The sequence below is a fragment of the Oncorhynchus nerka genome, linkage group LG18 (assembly GCF_034236695.1).
Source record: "Oncorhynchus nerka isolate Pitt River linkage group LG18, Oner_Uvic_2.0, whole genome shotgun sequence".
Taxonomy (NCBI): Eukaryota; Metazoa; Chordata; class Actinopteri; order Salmoniformes; family Salmonidae; genus Oncorhynchus; species Oncorhynchus nerka.
In genome coordinates, this window is record NC_088413.1 from 41,267,705 (window position 1) to 41,281,777 (window position 14,073).

Genomic DNA, 14,073 nt, shown 5'->3' on the forward strand with positions numbered 1-14,073 from the left:
ATCCCGCCGTCACACAATGTTCAGCTAAAGGGGAATCTGGTGTGTGTGCGAGAGTTATCCTGTAGGGGGCCCCACATCCTTTACTGTGAGTATATGTTGCTATGTGTTGTCTCAGTTATAACAATGCAATAGCAGTATGCTGGTCACTTACATAAGAAATAGCACTTCCTAACAAATCCCTCTCTTCACGTCTCCTCAGAGACGTGACACCACCTAACTAGATCCAGACACAACACAAAAAAAAACAAAAACAAACAAAAAACTTCTCCCTAAGGGACTATGAAATAAGGCACGGTACTAAACAGAAATAGATATATATGTATTCCCATCATGTTCTTCATTCAATCCCACTATGTACTAAGTTGGCTTACAACCCTCATTTAACAGAGCGGAGAACAGCTCAAAATAAAAGTAAAAATTATTGTCCACATTAGCCAGCTTTTTCCAGCAGGAAAAAGTTTCTGATACCCTCTCTTCACATCTCCTAAGAGATGTGATATAGTCCAGATACATTACTCCAAGCAAAAACGAAGACATAATCCAAAAAGGAAAAATATCCTAAACTAGGTATGTCTATCCGGAAATGGCCCACAAAGAAAAATAATTTCCCCCTCTTCCCATCCCAGATGCGACACGACATACAATGGAGAAGCTTAATCAATAAAAGCAACTGGATCCCCCTCCTTACTCCTGCTAGGGTGTCACTCAATTATCCTTTATTTCAGCAGTCATAGCATTTCATGAAAATAATAAAAAGTTTATTACTAATAACAAGTTATATATGCCTTTGTTGTATGCCTTTGTTCCCCCCAAGGGTGTCACTTATCAAAAACAGGATAAAACTTTATTGTTATTGACATGTAAGATGTAGGATAAAACTTTGGTCATGGAAAACAGAGTAAAGAATTATTAGAAACCATCTGGTCCTCTCAGCTACTTCTATCCTGTACCAAGTGGGCTCCTTGCCACCCAGGGACTCCAAACCATGTGTCATCATCAGTCAGTCCCATCCTCCCCTGAAAGCATGCTTCCGTATCGGCATCGCCAACTGGAGCATCAAGCAAAGGCATCATGCCTGAAGCCCTCACCACATCTGTAACAGACTTGTCAAAACACAGTATGATGCAAACAGCACATCACATCAATAACAAATAATACAAGAATTAGGGTCAGAAATCCAGTAACCATCCTACCAGTGCACTTACCAAACCAGGCCAAGAGAACAGACTCCTCCACCCCCCCGTGGACCTCATCTTAGCAGATAGTGCATCAACCCCGCCTTAGATTGTGAAGTTTAAAAACTATCATCTGGACTGGTATTAGGAATATACGTGCAACATTGTTTACCGAACATCTTGCAGACGTCCCCCTGACTGGCAAGAAGCATATCCAAGGCAAGTCTATTCTGTCTGGAAACCCCAAATGTGGCCTCAAGCTGTTCAGACATACTAGTGAGTGCATCACGGGAGTAATTCACAAAACGCTGTTGATCATAGTAGATATAATTAATCCATGCAGTCTGTCCAGCATCCACCATGGCTGGACCCATAGTAGGTAGTAAGTGCCAGAGTCCATCATTCCTACCCAAGGCCTGAAACTCATGAGGAATCCCCACTGGCACTCCCATCAGGTTAGTGTATGTCAACTACATCCTCTGTCCATGGAGCACTACTACATCTGTCTCCCATGGGATGGAATGTTTTCAGGTCCCCTGGTTACAGAACTCAGCAGCTGTTCAGCAACAACATCAACAATGGTCCGTGGAATTATCAAACTGGTCAGACCACACGTACCTTGCCATTCTCCTCTAAGAATGGGTCTCAGCCCTCTTTTGGCTCCACTGGTCCAACATACATCAGCCAGACCACTCGTTTGGTTTAGGCCTGTAACTGGCCAAGTGGAATTAATGGTTATGTTACTCCTGCAATCAGCTTCAGGCAATCTCCCATAATCAATGCCATTACCTGTACCCGTGATGCACTCGTAATTGCCCCCATATGCCTCAACACCCCAAGAGGCCCGATGAGGAGGTACTGCAGGAAACACAAGGCTCAAAGAGGAACAGAGGGTTGAATTGGGCTTAACCTGGTAAAAACTTCTCAAAATACACAACCACCCCTCTCCTTCTCCTACAGCAAATGGGTGTAGCCAGAACAGGTCTAGCATAACTTCAAATAATACAGTCCTTTCCTCTCAGGGTTTTAGCTGTGTACCTCATATAAGACAGCCACAAATTGTCCCTACTATCAAAACCAGTCTCAGTTTCTAATTGATCAATAGCCGAATAGTCTCTAACATTAATTACCTGAATGGTATTTTTAACACAGTGGTGGTAGAGGAGTGTGTCCGGTTACCTCTGGTCTTGGCAGTACCCTGATAGAAAACACACCCATCATGTCTGTCCTCGTCCTTTGTAGTCCGAGGGTGTGAGTGCCTGCATCAGAGAGCTTAATAGTTTTGATGGTTAGTAGGATTTCATCACCTTTACAAAGTTCAACATTGCTCCCAGGTTTCCCCATATCATGGAAAACCTATCCACCCTTGTGGGATCCTCCATGCTATACGGATATCCTCTTCTCCAATCCTAGAACTGTCCGAAGTCAGTTACCATGTAATCTCTACTCTAACTTCTTGTCTACCCAGATCTAGGGATTCGTATGCTTATTTTGGAACAAAATACACATCACTTAGCCAGAGCCAGACACATCTTCACTTCTATGAACAAAAACAGGGGTGATAGGACAGGTAGGGTTACTTCATTCGAGAGTTGGCCCCCGGAATTCTGTTAATTCCAGTTCTTCTCCCGAACTCTGTTTATTGTCCGACAGTGAAAAAATGTCTTACCCTTCCGCCGTGCGATATGAATCTGGGTAGCTCTTTCAGCTAGCTGTCACCAGGGGTCTTCTATGGTCCCCAAGCCTCTGGGACTGGATTGAGTGACTTCACCTGTAATGCATAAAATCCTGGACATACAGGCTTGGTTAACAAACAATTTCTCATATGTTTTATCTGATTATATCTTTAACTTCTATTCCCAATTGTTAGCTTACATTTTTTTTTTTTTAGTTTCTTATCCAATAAGCCCCATCCTATCCTAGACCACAATTTACCCATCCCCCTTTTGATACCTGACTCTGCCCAGGTATCAACCTTACCTACTCTAAATACTGACTTAGGTAAGATTAGTATATTATCCTTATGTCTGACATCATGAAGGAGCCCTTTTAGTTTCCCACATGTCCAATTCTCCCTTGGGCGTCAATCCAGTACCAATTCCCTGTCAAGTTTCTTATCTACTTAAGAACTATCTGCGCTACTTATATATTTTCTTAAATATATATTTACCAATTTAAACCTTTTCTCTCATATTTCTCAAATACCACTAAGCTTCTAACTGTTTGACTTTATCCAAAATCATGTCTATGAGTGTCAATCTCTGAAATCCTTACATTTCCTTAATCAACCTAACAATAATCCTAAATCATCACAGATGTCCTATATACCTGTTAAATTTAATACTATTTTTTTTTATATATATATTTTTTTTTTACCTACATTCAATATAATACATTAGTTGAATCAAAACATGTTCTACACCCTAGTCCATGAGTTGTCCATAATACATTAGTTAATGTTTGTAGTCTTCACAGATCGTGTGACATAAAACACTACCGTTCTTTCCTTACATGAATGGCATGTATGACAGTGTTATTTGTCATTTTTAAACCCTGTACGAATAATAGATCGCGGGAAAATGCACTGTAAGTGTAACTATGCATACGTTTCATTTTTATTATGTTTAGTCGTGAAACAGTTCTCATGGGCACACAAATCCAAAATAATTATAGGCCTTTGCCATTGCAAAATCGAATGCTTCTAACCGAAAGAGTCAACCATAGGCTTATTGTCATTAACGTATACTTGTTGGATGGATTCGATGCGCATTGTTATCTCGCTGTAGCCTGTAGGCTAATCTATTGAAATGATCGACCATCATCACATGGTATAAACATATAGACTCAATGGTTGCTAAAATGGGAAGAGGTCTGTCCATGATAGGGCGTTGCTCTGCCTTCTTGACATCTCAGTCGACCAGATTGACTACATGTCCTCGTTTTTTCGCACCTGAATTACTGCCCAGCTGTGTGGTCATGTGCGGCAAAGAGGGACGTAGGTAAATTGCAGTTGGTCCTCGACAAAGCAGCACATATTGCACTTAGATGTACACGAGGGGAAAGCTCCAGTAAACCCATGTCAGTCTCTCCTGGCTCAAAGTTGTGAAGAGATTAACTGCATCACTATTGGTCTTTGTGCGATGTATCGATGTGTTGAAGGTACCGAAGTGTCTGTTCAAGCAGTTGGCCAACAGTTTGGACACTCATCCGTACAACACAAGACATGCAACTAGCGGTCTCTTCACAATCCCCAGGTCAAGAACAGAGGCTGGGAAACGCACAGTATTAAATAGAGCCATGGACTCTTTGCCACCCCAGATAACACAAGGTAGGAATAAAAAATAATTTTTTTTAAACAGTTAAAAGAACACCTTACTGCACAAAGGGAGACAGTCGTTTTATATATTTATTTATTGTAATTTGCCATGTATTATGTATTAGACCTAGATATTGTGTGTATGTATTGATATATAGGCTATGTGTGACGTTTTAAATGTATGTATTTCAGTCCTTGACTAATAATGTTCTGAACTATGTATTATGCCATGTTTCATAAGGACCCCAGGAAGAGTAGCTGATGCTTTTGCAGCGGCTAATGTGGATCCCAATAAATACCAAATACCAAAGGTGATCCAGTAAAGAAAAAAGGTAGAAAATAATTAAGATAAATAAATGGTCTACTACAGATGGCTACAGATGGCACGGATAACACCACGCACCTGAACAACGTAGCAATGAGCGCGCGAAACAGCTGAATGACTAAAGCAAACGATGATAAAATAAATATAATTCATTGGAATAATGGCATTTTTTTTATCAAGGTCGCCTGGCAAACAAATATGCATACCTTTATGCTAAGCTGAGGCTGAAATTCAGCAATTCAGCCCACCAGCTGGGCAGCTTTCCCACATGTATATTTTTAAACCATGACAGAGAGATGTTCGTTTCATTGGAATATTTTATTTTCATATTGACCAATGTAAAATATATTTACCACTGCTTTTTAAAGAAATATGAGAATAGCTAAATTAGCATTATGTGAAGACACGCCAAATTTAGACTTTTGTTGCATTTAGGGGAGCTAAACCCCGACGACTCGCCATTAATTCGTACCATGGAATTAAATCAAGGTCAGAATACCATACTGTTCTCATTCTTATGTTCAAATTCAGAATATGCAGAGAGACAAGTGCATAAAACGGGAATTGCGTTCCATTTTACGCACGCTAAACTCAGGTCGGAATCTGCCCCATAAGAACATCATGTTTTAATCATGTTCCATCATGCTCATTCAAATATACCAGAAGTGTAATGTACAACAACATTGATTAAAACTCTGTTTCCAGTAACATAAAACAACCACAATATAAATTATTAATGTCAACAATGTTTTAAGAGTTTAAAATATGAAAACGGGAACGTGGTTGTTGTCCTTGCTTCCGCTTTTTCACCTTCACTGTTGTTGTGGATGAGAAAAGTCAGAGCAGCCATGGGGAACTCCCTGCCATGGGTGTATTCAATAGGAATCAAACGGAACCAAACGTGCAGACACGGGAGGGTTCAATCTGAATGTACCCAATACGAAATTTTTGTTACGATTTACTACAGTTTGCACTAATGAATATACGCAATAAAGTAGGTGGTGGGCTGGTTCCTGGCAGACAGCTAGATGACTAAACGGAGCAGAAAGGGGAAATGATTCTTAGAGCATTTGTCTGTTCTGTTTGAATGATTTTGGTGTTATAGGATAGTCTACGGAGCACGATATCAGGTAAATGTTTCTGATTACGTTTGGAGTTGTTTCAGTCCTGTTATTTAATTTAGCCTACTGTACGCTAGGTTGTGATTAGATGCGTTTTGCTCATCAAGTTGAGTTTGGGTTGTTGGTCGAGTGAAATTTTGAGCTGCTTTATTTCATTTGAATGTTAATTATTCCTTAAATGTAATATGTTGCGCATTGTAAACAATGTCGCCAATATACAGTACCAGTCAAAAGTTTGGGCACACCTACTTATTCAAGGGTTTATCTTTATTTTTACTATTTTCTACATTGTAGAATAATAGTGAAGACATCAACTTTGAAATAACAAATATGGAATCATGTAGTAATCAAAAAAGTGTTAAACATATCAAAATATATTTTATATTTGAGATTCTTCAAAGTAGCCACCCTTTGCCTTGATGACAGCTTTGCACATTCTTGGCTTTCTCTCAACCACCTTCATGAGGAATGCTTTTCCAACCGTTTTGAAGGAGTTCCCACATATGCTGAGCACTTGTTGGCTGCTTTTCCTTCACTCTGCGGTCCATCTCATCAAAAAAAACATCTCAATTGGGTTGAGGTCGGGTGATTGTGGAGGCCAGGTCATCTGATGCAGCACTCAATCACTCTTCTTGGTCAAATAGACCTTACACGGTCTGGAGGTGTGTTTTGGGTTATTGTCCTGTTGAAAAACAAATGATAGTCCCACTTTGCGCAAAACAGATGGGATGGCGTATCGTTGCAGAATACTGTGGTAGCCATGCTGATTAAGTGTGCCTTGAATTCTAAATAAATTACAGAAATTGTCACCAGCAAAGTACCCCCACACCATCACACCTCCTCCTCCATGCTTCACAGTGGGAATTACACATGCTGAGATCATCCGTTCACATACTCTGCGTCTCACAAAGACATGGCGGTTGGACTCATCAGACCACTTGAACTCTGTGAAGCATTTTATTTGGGTTGCAATCTGAGGTGCAGTTAACTCTAATAAACTTATCCTCTGCAGCAGAGGTAACTCTGGGTCTTCCTTTCCTGTAGTGGTCCTCATGAGAGCCAGTTTCATCATAGCGCTTGATGGTTTTTGGACTGCACTTGAAGAAACGTTCAAAATTCTTGACATTTTCTGTTTTTGACTGACCTTCATGCCTTAAAGTAATGATGGACTGTCGTTTCTCTTTGCTTATTTGAGCTGTTATTGCCATAATATGGACTTGGTATTTTACCAAATAGGGCTATCTTTTGTATACCATCCCTACCTTGTCACAACACAACTGATTGGCTCAAACGCATTAAGAAGGAAATAAATTCCACAAAATAACAAAATAACAAGGCACACCTCTTAATTGAAATGCATTCCAGGTGACCACCTCATGAAGCTGGTTGAGAGAATGCAAAGCATGTGTGCAAAGCTGGCATCATGGCAAAGGGTGGCTACTTTGAAGAGTCACAAGACTCACATAGTTTTGATGTCTTCACTATTATTCTACAATGTAGAAAACAGTCCAAATAAAGAAAAACCCTTGAATGAGTACATGTGTCCAAACGATTGACTGGTACTGTACAGTAGGTGTGTACGTGCGCTTGTGTTTTGGCTTGACACATTTGCCATGGTGTTCAGTTGGTGCACAGAAAGAAACTTGTCATATTGCATTCTCTTGTCTAGCCTACCGTAACAGTAAAATACATGTAGCCTCATGAAAGAGATTACAGAGAGACGATAAGTCATAACCTAAGCCTATAATTAAATGCTTGGTAAAGGTTCAAGGTGTGTTAAAGGGTGGTAAAGAAACAGATTTGATCATCTATGTCTTTTCTCAGATTCTCAGATTGTTGTTAAAATCGTAACTTTTGTTATAGATGTCCTATGAGTCAATGGAGTGGAATGTAATAACTGATGTCTATAAAAAATAAAGTCACCAACGCCCATAGCCGCAACATGTAGGGGGTGCTGAAAAACCCCAACATATTAATTAAAACATTGAAGCATTTATTTTCTTCACAAAAGTAGTGCACTGGGCCTTTAATAGTCCTGTAGCGCTAATAGGTGTCATTTAATTTCCTCTTATATAATGGCCTTAAATTGCCTTAATAGAAAGAGGGCTTGTGGCTGTTATCTGTTTAAATCAGATATGCTGCACTTAATACAGTTTATGCAGCTCACTAACTTCTTTAAGGCATGAAAAAGTCATCAATAGCTGAAATTTCTTGAATGACCATAAAGAATGAAAACTGCACTGCTCTAGCAGGATTCTGCTCTACAATATACAGTAAGTAGGATGAAAGAGAGGAGATGATAAGGAGATCATTTAGTAACACTCAATATTTCCCTCCCATTCCAGGTAGGATGAGAGACAGACTGGTTGACCTGAAGGGGGTGGCCCCGGCTTCTTCAGACATGGACGAGGGAGGTCAGAGTCGGGGCACTGATGACGAGAAACAGCTGGAGCACCAGACAGTGGTGTTCGAAGGCGAAGACATGATGGACAGCATCTTCAGAGAGGTCCAGTCAATCAGGAAGGAGATCGCTCTGCTCCAGGTGGATGTGAAGTGCCTGGGCAAGCAGAACTCCCGATTCCTCACCTCTGTCCGGAGGATCAGCTCCATCAAACGAGACTCCAATGCCCTGGCCAAGGGCATCAAGACCCGGGGGGAGGGCATCTACACACGGCTGGAGAAGATCGGCATGCAGCACAAAGAGCTGGAAGAAGAGCATGGTGCCCATTCTGCTCTGGTCCGCATGGTGCGCTCACAGTATGTTTCTCTCACCGGGGCCTTCCACGAGGCCATGTCTGAGTACAACCAAGCAGAGATGGGCCAGAGGGAGAACTGCAAGACCCGGATCCAGCGCCAGGCAAAGATAATGGGCAAGGAGGTGACCGGAGATCAGATTGAGGAGATGGTCGAGACGGGAAAGTGGAATGTGTTCTCCGACAACCTCCTGGCGGACGGGCGGACGGCGCGATCAGCGCTTACGGAGATCGAGAACCGGCACAAGGAGCTGGTTGAGCTGGAGAGTCGGATCAAGGACATCCATGAGCTGTTCTTTCAGATGGCTCTGCTGGTGGAGGAACAGGGGGCCATGGTGGATAACATAGAGGCCAACGTAGTCGCAACAACAGACTTTGTGGGCAAGGCCCAGGCTCAGATCAAGCTGGCGGTGAAGTACAAGAAGAACAACCCCTGTAGGAAGTTGTTCTGTTGCTGTTTCCCATGCTGCAACAAGTGAGGGAGACATACCGATATTAGTGTTATTGTTTTATCTCAAGTCAAGATCCTTTCAAAAGTGTTTTCATGGCCATGACAATGTATTTAAAGAAGTAGAATTAATCCATTTGCAGTTGATTACACAAGTATGCACTTGATCCTGAATATTTTCAGATGTACAGTATGGGTGTTCCAATGTACACCGAGTGTACAAAATATTAAGAACAACTTCTTAATATTGAGTTGAACCTACTACCATTCCCAACTGAAAGGCACTTCAGTATTTTGTCTTGCCCATTCACCCTCTGAATGGCATACATTTACAATCCATGTCTCCAGACTTAAAAATCCTTCTTTAACCTGTCTCCTCCCCTTCATCTACACTGATATAAGTGGATTTAACAGGTGACATCAACAAGGGATCATAGCTTTCACCTGTCATGGAAAGAGCAGGGGTTCCTAATGTTTTGTGTACTCGTTGTATGTTTAAAATGATTTCTGCAGTTTGAACGAGGGTGCCATTTTGTATGTCATGCAGCCATTTCTATCTTTTATTGTACATTAACACCCTTGCTTAGCTGGCGTTAGGAGAGAAGACCCAGTATCTCGATGACAAACTGCTGAAGCTAACATGCCATAGTGTGATATGGGGTGTTCCATTTCTTTAATGTTGTAAAAATAAAACATTTGTTCGGTGCTCCAGACTGGCAGTTAACAGAATACTTGATTAGTCAATCAAGAATGTTTACTTGAGTGCAGTTCAAATGTTTCCTTCTCCCACTATTCCCTTTAACCTTCAGCTGTATTGAATGTTTGATTATTTGTCCATTTTTTTATATTATTTATGTTTTATGACAGGATATTGTGATTTTTATGAATACAAACGCTGTAGAATTGCCCTTTGTGTTTCATTTGAGCATCTATTTTTTGATGTACACAATTACTTGATCATGATGCCTCATTCTAAACGCATAATTGTGATACATTTGAGTTTCTTTTCTTGGAGACACAACCATTGTTGCTACACTGACTGATATTGCAACTGAAGGCAACCTCAAAATGACTCAACAGGATTTTACATTGGTGAAGAAAACAAGAATGTGCCTCAATTTTTCCATTGTATAGTGCACATCACATGCAGATATCCAAGAGACCATTGCTTTTTTTAGTGTCCATCGTGAGTCAAAAACAGGCTCAGAAAATTCTCATCAGATTGTTGTGACGTGTAGGCTAACTTTCAACGTCTGTGTTCCATAAACCCACCAGCAAGTGAGGTACCTATCTCTCTGTTTCGACAATCGCCCAATCCTAAATCAACCACTCACTGCTCCTTCCCCACATATATCTAATGATCCCGCTGTGTAGATCTGAAATGATTGGATGCGTAAACGATATAGTAATACTTCCACTATATGGACATCCATGAGCTGTTCTTCCAGATGGCTCTGCTGGTGGAGGAACAGGGGGCCATGGTGGACAACATAGAGGCCAACGTAGACGCAACAACAGACTTTGTGGGCAAGGCCCAGGCTCAGATCAAGCTGGCGGTGAAGTACAAGAAGGACAACCCCTGTAGGAAGTTGTTCTGTTGCTGTTTCCCACGCTGCAACAAGTGAGACAGATCGAGACCGATTGTTTTATTGTTTTATCTCAAGTCAAGATCCTCTCAAAAGTGTTTTCATGGCCATGACAATGTATTTAAAGAAGTAGAATTAATCCATTTGCAGTTGTTTACACAAGTATGCACTTGATCCTGAATATTTTCAGATGTACAGTATGGGTGTTCCAATGTACACTGAGTGTACAAAATATTAAGAACACCTTAATATTGAGTTGAACCTACTACCATTCCCAACTGAAAGGCACATCAATATTTTTTCTTGCCCATTCACCATCTGAATGGCACACATACACAATCCATGTTTCCAGGTTTAAACATCCTTCTATAACCTGTCTCCCCCCTTCATCTACACTGATTGAAGTGGATTTAACAGGTGACATCAATAAGGGATCATAGCTTTCAACTGATTCACCTAGTCAGTCTGTCATAGAAAGAGCAGGTGTTCCTAATGTTTTGTGCACTCAGTGGTATGTTTGTTTACAATTATTTATGCAGTTTGAATGAGAATGTGCCATTTTGTATGTCATGCAGCCATTTCTGCCTCTTACTGTAGAAGATACATTTTATATTAACACCCTTGCCTAGCTGGTGTTAGGAGAGAAGACAAAGCATCTTGATATCGAACCGCAGAAGCTAACATGCAAGTGTGATATGGGGTGTTCCATTTCTTTGATGTAAAAAGAAAACACTTGTCCGATGCTCCAGGCTTGTAGTTAAAGGAATACTTGATTAGTCAATCAAGAATGTTTACTTGAGTGCAGTTCAAATGCTTTCTTCTCCCACTTGTCCTATAATGTTCTGCTGTATTGAATGTTTGATTTTACTTTTTTTTTCTTCATGACTTGTGTTTATTGACAGGATATTGTGATTTTTATGAATACAAAACGCTGTAGAATGGCCCTTTGTGTTTCATTTGAGCATCTATTTTTTGATGTACACAATTACTTGATCATGATGCCTCATTCTAAACGCATAATTGTGATACTTTTGAGTTCTTTTCTTGGAGACAACTGTTATTGCTTCACGGACTGATATTGCAACTGAAGGCAACCTCAAAATGACTCAACTGGATTTTTACATTGTTAAGAAAACAAGAATGTACCTTGATATTTCCATTATACAGAACACATCACATGCAGATATCCAAGAAACCATTGCTATTTTTACTGTCCAGCATGAGTCAAAAGACTCATAGAATGCTCATCAGATTGCTGTGACATGTAGGCTAACTTTCAACGTCTGTGTTCCATAACCCCACCAGCAAGTAAGGTACCTATCGCTGTTTGACAATCGCCCAATCCTAAATCGACCACTGCCCCTTCCCGGAAGATATCTAATGATCCTGCTGTGTAGATCTGAAAGGATTGGATGTGCAAACTATATAGTCATACTTCCACAAGTCAGTTGGTATTACATAATTTAGCCTCAACATACAGTATAGAAGGTAGAACACTAAATTATATTAAATATAATTCAATGTGCCCGATGTTTTAGAATGTGAGTCAATCACTTAGGCTACAGGAAGTTTGCGGCATTTGGTCGGTCATTGGGCAATCAAGCTTTGCCTATACCTATGCTGCTGCAGCAGGCACTTATCAAGAGAGCATGTGGTCATCTGATCCGGATTTACTAAACACAAGTGCATAATTTGTAAATTATGTCTGTGTTGGTGTGCCTCTAGCAATCTGTACATTTTAAAAACAAGAAAATGGTGCCATCTGCTTATGATTTGAAATTATTTATACTTTTGATACTTAAGTATATTTGAGCAATGACATTTACTTTTGATACTTAAATACATTTAGAACCAAATACTTTTAGACTTTTTTTCAAGTAGTATTTTACTGGATGACTAACTTTTACATGAGTAACTTTGTGTTAATTTATCTATACTTTTACTCAAGTACCACAATTGGGTACTTTTTCTACCACTGGTCACACTGTTCTCCCCAATGAAATGATTGCCTATAGACATCAAGGGAAAATAATACAAAGCACATCTTTCAAATAACTACAATTGAATGCCCAATTTATACCGCATCGTCACCAAGGGAATGTATTAATTTGATAGAACACATTGTCAAGCGTTTGATTTGTATCTGTTGATCAGGTTGAAGTCATTATGGTCAATCGACAGTTGTCTTGCAAAATCGTTACAATAGAATGTCAGAGTAGCTATCTGCTTTGCTAATCACAGTAGCACCCGCTGCAACGACATATAATGCCGTTTGATTAAGATTGTTTTTTACATTGGAATGTTACATTTTTGCGAGTAACAATGCAAGAAAATGATTAACCTTTTCAGTATATATTGATATCCATGATCTGTTATTAGCCCTCATTTCGACGCCAACCAGGATGGCCGAGTGGTTAAGGCGTTGGACTTAAGATCCAATGGACATATGTCCGCGTGGGTTCGAACCCCACTCCTGGTAAACAGCGCACTTCTTTTGTTAATAGTTCCTGATGTCATTAGTAATGTCAATACTACTAAAGATATGCGGAAAATGTATTCACAACCTGAAGTAGTTACAGCGCTACCACTGTCCATTATATTGTCAAGTGACCGGAATAACAATTGAAATACATTTCCTCAAAGATGGAAGGCAGGCGGAGATCAGGTGGGACCATTCTAGCCAACGAGAGGGCAGATACGCGAACAACAGGACATAGAGATTAGATAGAGAACTCCTCTTCGTATCGGGTGCTATTGTATCTGTGACAGCATGGGCAGCGCCATTGAGGCTGAATGAGTCTCCCAAAACAAAAATGGTGAAAGCCCACCATGGCATTGTCCCTTAAAAAGGTTATATCAATCTAGTCCTCTATCTATCTCTATGACAACAGGCACAACTCAGATATAAAGTTGTTTTTTCAAAGTTGCCGAAATGCCACGTCCGTCCACTTGCATCAGTGACTTCAGAATAACCTAAACGTTATGAAACTGCTATTAGATCAAATTACCAATTACATTTTTTGTTGACCAAATTCGAGCCTCTCACGAATCTCCATACAGATTTTGGTCTGAGTAAAACATAGTAAAACCAAAGTTGATGGATATACTGACCCTAACGGGAGTCGTTGTCCACAAAGCCTCATGGCAGGTTGTCTAGCTCCCGCCTACCATTTCTTTATATTTGTAGATAAATTAGTATTGTAATCATTATTGTAATCCTTTTTAAAATATTTGATGAAGGTTGTTGAAGTCAACCACCTGTATTCAATGGAAAGAGCCTGTCGCCGACAGACATGGCAGTCCTGCTGCTAGCTCCTTTGAAGTATATATATTTTTTGTGTATTATTTC

At 40.3% G+C, this 14,073-nt stretch overlaps 1 protein-coding gene and 1 non-coding gene across 4 annotated transcripts; both read left to right on the forward strand.

Moving 5' to 3' along the window:
• The first annotated feature begins 4,239 nt into the window (after window positions 1-4,239).
• LOC115145924 (syntaxin-11-like) lies at window positions 4,240-11,665 on the forward strand. Of its 3 annotated transcripts, XM_029687587.2 has the most exons (3): window positions 4,402-4,503; window positions 4,733-4,823; window positions 8,283-11,665. In XM_029687587.2, exon 3 carries the CDS (start codon window positions 8,288-8,290, stop codon window positions 9,167-9,169), a length of 882 nt encoding a protein of 293 aa, XP_029543447.1. In that variant the 5' UTR covers window positions 4,402-4,503; window positions 4,733-4,823; window positions 8,283-8,287; the 3' UTR covers window positions 9,170-11,665. The 3 variants fall into 3 exon arrangements, with proteins under 3 accessions (XP_029543444.1, XP_029543447.1, XP_029543446.1); XM_029687584.2 differs by lacking the exon at window positions 4,733-4,823 and having other exon boundaries at window positions 4,240-4,503; XM_029687586.2 differs by lacking the exons at window positions 4,402-4,503; window positions 4,733-4,823 and adding an exon at window positions 5,833-5,946.
• Window positions 11,666-13,120: 1,455 nt separating this feature from the next.
• Window positions 13,121-13,203, forward strand: trnal-uaa (transfer RNA leucine (anticodon UAA)). The gene has a single exon. It is a non-coding gene; the product is annotated as a tRNA-Leu (tRNA).
• Window positions 13,204-14,073: the final 870 nt, after the last annotated feature.